The 9,185-nt window shown below is 36.9% G+C and overlaps 1 protein-coding gene across 1 annotated transcript; it reads left to right on the forward strand.

The window, feature by feature from the left end:
• Positions 1-8,241: 8,241 nt before the first annotated feature.
• On the forward strand, positions 8,242-9,185 carry LOC102242064 (olfactory receptor 5B12-like). Its single transcript, XM_014542213.1, is given in 2 exon segments — positions 8,242-8,407; positions 8,410-9,185. Coding segments are annotated over 2 exon segments (942 nt in total).

Below are 9,185 nucleotides of genomic sequence, written 5' to 3' on the forward strand. Positions count from 1 at the left end.
AATAATTCACCACCAGTGTTTAAATCAGTTCCCAACACAGAGAGAGTGCACATATAAGATAACTAAAAATGCCCTAGCCAGTTTGGCTCAGTGGATAGAGTGTTGGCCTACAAACTGAAGGGTCCAGGGTTCAATTCTGGTCAAGGGCATGCACCTCTGTTGCAGGCTCCATCCCCAGCTCTGCAGGAGGCAAACAATCGGTATGTCTCTCTCATAACAATGTATCTCTCTCTGTTTCTCCCCCTCCCTTCCACTTTCTCTTTAAAAAATCAATGGAAAAATATCCTCCAGTGAGGATTAACAACAACAAATAACTAAAACCAAAAATCAACAAAAAAGAATCACTACCACCTGGCATGAACACCTTGCCCCAATTTGCCTGGGACTTTCTGGATTTAGCAGCAAAAGTCCCAAGTACCAGGAAATCTCTCAGTCCTGGGTAAATGGGAATGGTTGGTTACTCTATTCTCCACCAATGAAACAAAAGGTTCTGTTATTCATTTAATTGCAAAGTATTTACTAATAACTGATGCATCTTGGACATTTTGAAGGTATTTGGAAGGTAAGCATGACAAAGTGAGTTCTCATAGACTGCTCAAGCTAAGAGACAGAATCATGAAATTGAGAAAATTATAAATGATCCCCTGAAAGCTGGCATGAACTGTAACTCTGAAAGGCATTGTTCCTGGGCGGGGAGGAGGTGGGGGGAGTACATTTGGTAGGAATTTCATGGATTACAAACTTCGGTCTACTAGGAAATTCTTTTCCCCAAACACTAATGCTGTGGGGAGTTAATAGGTTTACATAGGAAAAAGCGTTTCCTTGAGCAATTTACAGTTAAACAGCTTTCTCTACTGCAATACTTCTCAGCATCTTTAATCGGCTAATGGGCATTTGACTCTAGGATGTTTTAAACATTGTTTCCAAACTTTGAAAAGTTTTTGATATCACAGAATTATTTTTAGGACTTATAAAATGATGCCAGTGTCCCACAGAGCTTTGACAGAAAGAGAATCTAGGTGGTACCTGGCATTAAATACAAAAACTCAACTAGGGAGGAAGGCACCGAATCCCAGATTGTCATAAATAGAGCAGCCAGGCTTCAGCCATAATCACCCAAGCTGTGGTTCTTAACCTTCTCTGTTGTTGTTGTTCAGGGACTTCCTTTCAAAATTTGATGAGCACATAAGTGCACAGAGGATAAAAGACACCAATCCAGAGGCTTGAGCTTTGCAGAGCATACTGGAGAGATGCTATATCTTCTTAGGAATTAAAAAATCTTGTTCTCTAAGAGAATTTTGAGCCTTCATATCAGCAGGGATGCTGGGGAAAAAACCTGCAAAGACTGAAATACATTCTGACACTGGAAAGAAATATTTGACTGTAGACTAGCACAAAGTATGCCTGCACAAAGGCAGTACTTAGTAGACAAAATACTAGTCATCACTTTGACCTATTGAGTGCTTGCTATTATATAATTATTTTATTTAATCAGGGGGGTAGTTTATTATGTAGCTTAGGCTGTGGCTGCTGCCATCAGACTTCCCAGTTTTAAATATTGTTTTATCATTTTCAGGTGATGCAACACTGGGGAAATTACTAAAATCTCTTAGTATTAGATTTCCCGTCTATAAAGTGGCAATCATAATAGTAATGTTTTTGATAAGTCTTATAGAGGTTACCTGACATAATTCTTACAACCTAATGCCTAACTCATATTAAAACTTAGTAAATATTAGCTATTACTAATATTATTGTTTGGTAATTATTACCATTATTTTCATTTCTCAGAAGTAACTGAGGACAAGTGGTCTGTAGAAGATTAATCCTACCAATCACACTCATCTCAGAGAATTAGTTAATATAATCTGATGCAGTGAGTCCAATTGTTTATGCAACCTTTCTACTTGGAAGGCCAAAAGGAATCTCAAACTCCGCATGACTAACCAGCAGTGGTCTCGTTCTTTCCCAAACATCTATTTCTTCTACACCATGGCTAATGACTAACCAGCAGTGGTCTCTCTTGTTCTTTCCCAAACATCTATTTCTTCTACACCATGGCTTACATCACTACTCCAGAAGTCATCAATGTTCCTTCTTTCTCTAATGCTCCATATTTGATATACGAGAAAATCCAGAAATATATCCAGAATTGGATAGTTTCTCATTACTTCTCTCACTACCACCCTAAAACATGACTCAGGAAATAAATAAATTCTTACTTGGAATAGCTGGACTGGCCACTACCTAGAAGAGGAATATTGTGTGAAAAATTGAGGGAATGTATAGAATAAAGAGTGGAAGGAATTTGGGTCAGAAGCAAATGAAAATAGTGAGTATATAGGATGTTAAATTTCATACTTATCTGCAATCTACTACTGCTGTGGCTTGTTTTGTGCATTAACAAAGAGAATTGGTGCAAATAGTGCAAATGAACCCATGATCTCCCTCAACAAGCAGAGCTGGATCCCCATAGACACATTAATCACTTGTTCCCCAGTTAAGTGAGATAAAGAGTTTTGTAACTCTCTTAAGGTATTGTCCCCTGAGAGTTCCATGACTATATAACTTCCTTCTGGTTCTCATTTTTTAATCTTTCAAGACCCACTTAACTCCATTTGGCAGCCTAAGAACCAGAGTTCCTTTAGCCATTCATTTATTCATCTAATTTTTAAATAGTGGTCTAGTAGCCATAATGACCTTCCCCATAATGACCTTGTGATAGTTCTAAGAACAAGAAGCAATGTCAAAGGAAAACAACTGCAAATAATAGTGAAAATGATTGTGATTATGATGGACATCCTTGACCAAGTGTAAGGCATTTTAGGGAAGTCCTTACTTTCTTACATAGCAGCAGTATTCAGAGAGGGTGTTATTGAGCTGCCTTTTTATTATCTCCATTTTATACATGAACATATCAAGACTCAAACATGTGAAGTGATTTACCTAAGAAAAATGAGCAGCAGATTCAGGGCTAGACCTCTTGTTAGCTGATTCCAAAGCCAATAGAGTTTTTTTCCTTCAGTTTCTCCTTGCCTCCAGAGAATTTTAAAAACTTTGGCCAAACACTAATGAAGAAGATCCCGAAAGACTGTTACTTTTACCACAGACTGAATTTCTAATTTGAGATTCACTCATATATGAAGATGCTGAACTTGTATGATGTATTTTTCATGGAATAAGGTAAACCTATAAATCTACTAGATCAAGTCTGCTGTCTGCATAAATTTGCATGGATAAAGGTAATCAAGAAAATGCATCAAAAAGTAATTTCTCCTTTGATTTATTTAAAGATTGTGCTTGAATGTTTTGAATATTTCTTTTTTAAAGCTCTTTTTTTAAAAAATATATTTTTATTGATTTCAGAGAGGAAAGGAGAGGGAGAAAGAGATGAAAACATCAATGATGGGAGAGAATCATTGTATAGCAGCCTCCTGCACACTCCACAATGGGGATCCAGCCCACAATCCAGGCATATGCCCTGATTGGGAATCAAACCGTGACCTCCTGGTTCATAAATCAATGCTCAACCACTGAGCCATGCCGGCTGGGCCAAACTTTACTACTTTTCTTGTTGACACTATTACAGATGCCCCCATTTCCCCCACCTTTGCCCACCTCTCCCCAGCCCCAGCCCCCTTCCCTCTGGCCACCATAGAGTCTAAACATTGTGGATATCCTATTAGAACATGTATATTTATCATGTGACATAGAGGAAAAGCACATAAGGATTTAAGTCTCTGCTAAGTGTAAGCTTATTTAAACAGTTCAATCTCAGTTTTCTCTTTCAGGGAGTGTGGAGATATTAGTTATTTTGACTAATCTCAGAATTGCTGAGAAAATCAATATAAAATTTTCTTGTAATCTTGGAGCTAATATAATATTTAAAAAGAGAGAAAAGAAATGGAGAATAATAATGAGAGAAAAATCAGGCTTAGGAATCAGTTATAAAATGCACTAAAATGAAGATCAGTGAAATTACATAAGACTTAACTAATTATGGAAATAGATCTGATCTCAAATTCTATTTTGCCATTAAAGAGTTATCTGGGGTTGGGCACTCAATTTATTAACTATTACATGGGCTAACTAATGGATTACAGTGTAAATGAGATAAACTACCATCACACAGTCTAAGCAAATGAGAAAAAATGCTCTCTCTTGGGAATGGAAAATTGAACTAGCTCATAATATTCATCAGTTTATATAACTGTCTCAGTCTACTAATTATCCTGAGGTCAGGGAATGTATCTTGCTTGTGCATCTCAGCAAGCCTGGAAACCAGCACACAGCTTGGTGCACCACAGGGACTTGGTCTTCAAGGAGTGAATGAAGGCATGGACAGCATCCAGCACTTTATGTGGCTCATCAGTTGGTGTTATTAAAGAGTTATGTTCTTTTTTAACTATTTGAGGATTTTTGAGGTTTGAAGTGGGTTGTAAACATTTGTGGATCCAGTTCTTGTTATTCAACTAAGATCCAGAAAGGTAGTTATTTGCACAAAATCACACAACCATTTGATTCCCACTTTGGGCTTTTTAATTATTCACATTGACTTCCAATGATAGATTACTTAATCAGTTAATCAACTAGTCAACTAAATGAGTTACTTTATTGTGCCCAGTTTAAGCTAAATGTAAAAAGTTCAAGGCAATATTTCTTCTTGACAAAGAGCTAAGATTTAGATTCAAAGTAACTTGGCTTCAAATTCCAGCTCTGCAACTTTCTTCAGTCTTAAGCAAGTAACTAAATGTCGGCAATCTTCAGTTTCCATGCCTGTGAATTGGGGATAATATCTCACATGTGTGAGGATTAATTGAAGTAAAGTAGCACAGTGTCTAGTTTGTTGATGGGAGCATAGCAAATGCTCAATATCTATTGCAGCTTAAGTCATTATGAATCATGACTTCCACTCACACAAAAGAATAACAAAATTAAAATTTTTTTAGAGTAACAAAGTGATAGATTCCACTGATTATAATGACATAATTGTATTTAAAGAGAAAGGATTGGGGGGAACTTCAAGAAAGTTTTGGAACTTGTGTTATTCTTTGAAGAACACGAGATTTACATTGGGGGCAGAGAGAATTTTGCCAGGAAGATTGCATTTTTTAGTTTTTACTGAGCACCAACTAGACAGTGTTCCATTCCATAAGAAGTTTCCATCTGTGGAGCAAAGAATGATAAGAGATCAATAAATGCCTCAAAGAACCATTACAATTCTTAATTTCTTTTCAAGACAAAATTAACTTTATTTTTTTGATGTGGGATTAAAATCTAAATCTAACATTTCACATGTAGAGAAGAAAGTTGATAAAAAGTTTTAAAACTATTCTTAGCACATTGTTATTTCCCCCAGAATTTGAGAAATCTGTATCTGTGCTATTGATTTAAGTTGGTGTTCTGTTTTGTTTTATTTTGGGTGGTTTTTTTTTTTAAGGAACCAAGAGAATATCCTAGTTACTCTGCTCTGCGTAACTAGCCCTCATACCTCTAATAGCAGGAGTGAGCTTTGTCCGGAATTCTCCATGCTTCTGTCATGACCTTTGTCTATTTAATCACCTTTCCAACCCCTACCCTTACCTTGAGAACCATAGGACTAATCTCATTATTATAGTTAATACTATGTCACTAGCATGAAGCTGAGGATTGTTATACAAGTCCTGAAGTCCAACAAAATAATGCTTACACATCTCTGTATATCCCTTTTACTGACCTTGGCTTCCATTCCTGCTAAACTCCTGAAATCACCTTGCTGTGCCCTTTGGAATTTATAGTCAGTCATCAACATAATCCAACATGTTCTTAATGTTTTTCCTGAAAGTCCCTTTTACCTGCTTGGTCAAACTGAAGTCTGTGTCCTGGGAGAGAGCTTCCCTTGTGGCCACCTCAAGTGCGGGCAAATTTCTCTCCTACATAACCCTTACCACCAATGTCCTCATCTTTTTGACCCAGTAACATTAGAATACTTCGATTTTTGTCTGTCTAAACTCTTGCCTTTGGTAGTACTGTTTAATCTTGTGGATTTAATATTACATATATGTGCATTGACCCATTAGAAGTTACCAACATAGTTCAAATTAATTAATCTGTTGTAGCCAGTTCTCGTCTCTAAACTTCAGATTGCACATCTAATTGTTTATGCAACACTTCTACATGAATATCCAAAAGGGATCTCAAGCTCGATGAAATTATCTCTTTCCCCCCTTTCCCCAAACATCTGCTTCCTTTACACTATTCTGTGTATCACTATACAAAAATTGGAGTCAGCATTGACCCCACTCTATCTCTCATGCCCCTTTTTCAATATATCAGGAAATTTAGTTACCTCTCCTTTTGAAATATATCCCAAAGTGGATAATTTTTCATTCTCTCTCACACTATCATCTTGATCCCAGAAATCATCATCTTTTACCTAGAATGACAATGACCTAATTTTCTAGCACCTTTCATTCTTATCCTGCTAAATTTAATTATCAACAGATCTAATAGAGTGATCCTTTTAAATAGGAAGTCCATTTTGTCACCTATGGTCCAAATCCTATAATGCTTTCCAATATTACTCAGAATGAAAGTCCAATAACTTAAAAAGTAATTTATTAAGTCCTTACCCCTCTGACCTAATCTCCTCTCCCCACTGCAGCCATGACGCTTTTCTTGCTGTCCCTTGAACAATCTTGGCATGTTCACACCCCAGCACCTTGTATTTCCTGTTCCTTCTGCCTTAAATATTCTTCTCCAAAATTCAAGCCCTGATCCCCTGATTCCTTTAGGTATTTGCTCAAAAGTTTCCTTTTATGAACAAGTCTTTCCTAGACCACCATGTTTAAAATTATATACCCACCTATCTCTAAATTTACCCATCCTCCACTCAGCTTTTGAAAACATGTCTGAATATACTATATATTTTTCTATTGATTTTATTCTATATCTGCCTCCATTTTCAAAATACAAATTACTGTTTTTCTTTTTGTTTCCAGTGTATATGGCAGTATCTTGCTTATAGTAGCCACTCAACTAGATTTTTTTTAATGAAATGCATCATTGGACCAAATAAATTAGTACTGCAGTATAATTAATCTCTTAACTGTTTTTAATCTCTAAATTACTTAGCTAAAATTTTTAACTAGATAAAATTATCAGACTTCATTTTGAAATGATTCTTGATCTAAAGAAATAAATAGAGATTCCATGATAGGTTTTTATATAGGCTTTAAAAATTTCCTTACATAGTTCATAACATCAGCGATAATGCCTAAAAATTGTTATTGTTTTTATCTGTGATGGCAAATAGCATGAGTGATGTTATCAAACCTTTGGTTTTGCCCTTATCTGGAAGTTCCATCTTATATTACCCACTTCTCTTATACCAGGTAGATCAAGCCCTCTGTCTAAGTCATAATATTTAACAACTTACATAGTTCCAGTTTTCATGATCAACCCAATTTGATAGGGAAAATGTTGTACATTGCCCAAGTTCATTGGTTATGTACATAGTGGAGGTGGGATTTTCATATTTTAACATAGCTTTAACATGGTCCCAGATCAGAGACATCTGAATGCAGAAGCTTAAAATAGTACTAGTGTGAGAAAAATTAAAAACTATTATTTTCTAGATGTTTTTATTCCTTGTACATGAAATTCTATTGTTTTCTTATTATTTGGTAAATTACACATTCTGTATACTGTACTATATTGAGAGCATTTTAGGCTAAGGACATGTTTTCTTTAATTCTTTCCCTATTCATATATCACTGTTCTTGATACAATGGAAAAGACAAAAAAAATGCCAGTTGAAGTAAAATTAATTCAATTTCACATTAATTTTATGAAGTTATTCTAATTTAATATAAAGAATAATTTGTGGTTGATCTGTAAACTTTGAATTGGGAGTCTGTGCTCCTTCCATGAGCAACTATAATCACATAACATTGCAGACGTCCTTTCTTTTCTTCTCTTTATCTTATTTCAGTCTTTTATGAAGTTAGGAGATTAGGATATATTACCTCTAAATCCTTCTACCTGGATTTTCTATGACCTCTCAATAATTTACAACTGCATTTTATTGTCATAGCCGTGACATAGGAGTCTACAGACTCCTGGAAACATGCTGTTGCAACAGTGAAATGAGCCGCAGAGTAGACATGCTGGTTGATTTCAGCAGAGTCTTATCTCCATTTGTCATTCTGATTCTGTTTTCTCATTGCTACAGGGCAGCCACATAAATCTCAATTAATCCTCATGGAAAACAGTACCGAGGTGACTGAGTTCATTCTTGTGGGGCTAACAGATGACCCGAAACTGCAGATCCCACTCTTCACAATCTTCTCTCTCCTCTACCTCATCACTCTGCTTGGGAACCTGGGGATGATCAACCTGATCCTGTTGGACGCTCGTCTCCACACACCATGTACTTTTTCCTCAGTAACCTCTCCCTGGTGGACTTTGGTTATTCCTCAGCTGTCACTCCCAAAGTGATGGCAGGATTCCTCACAGGAGAAAAAATAATCAACTACAATGCTTGTGTCACCCAGTTCTTTTTCTTTGCAGCTTTCATCACTGTAGAAAATTTTCTCTTGGCCTCCATGGCCTATGACCGCTACGCAGCAGTGTGCAAACCCCTGCATTACACCACCACCATGACGACAGGTGTGTGTGCACGCCTGGTCATAGGCTCCTACATCTGTGGTTTCCTGAATGCCTCCATCCACACTGGGGACATGTTCAGGCTCTCCTTCTGTAAGTCCAATGTGATTGATCATTTTTTCTGCGATGCTCCTCCTCTCTTGGCTCTCTCATGTTCAGACAACTACATCACTGAGATGGTTATTTTTTTGGTGGTTGGTTTCAATATCCTCTTTTCTGTCATAATCATCTTGTTCTCCTACCTATTTATATTTATCACCATCCTGAGAATGCACTCATCTGAGGGCCGCCAAAAGGCCTTTTCCACCTGTGCTTCCCATCTCACTGCAGTCTCCATCTTTTATGGGACAGGCATCTTCATGTATTTACAGCCCAGCTCCAGTCATTCCATGGACACAGATAAAATTGCATCTGTGTTCTATACCATGGTCATCCCCATGCTGAACCCTCTGGTCTACAGCCTGAGGAACAAAGAGGTCAAGAGTGCTTTTAAAAAGGCTGTAGGAAAGGGAAAGTCCTCTATAGGATTCACAGTTTAA

Source organism: Myotis brandtii, unplaced genomic scaffold, assembly GCF_000412655.1.
Source record: "Myotis brandtii unplaced genomic scaffold, ASM41265v1 scaffold2920, whole genome shotgun sequence".
In the NCBI taxonomy this organism is placed as follows: domain Eukaryota; kingdom Metazoa; phylum Chordata; class Mammalia; order Chiroptera; family Vespertilionidae; genus Myotis; species Myotis brandtii.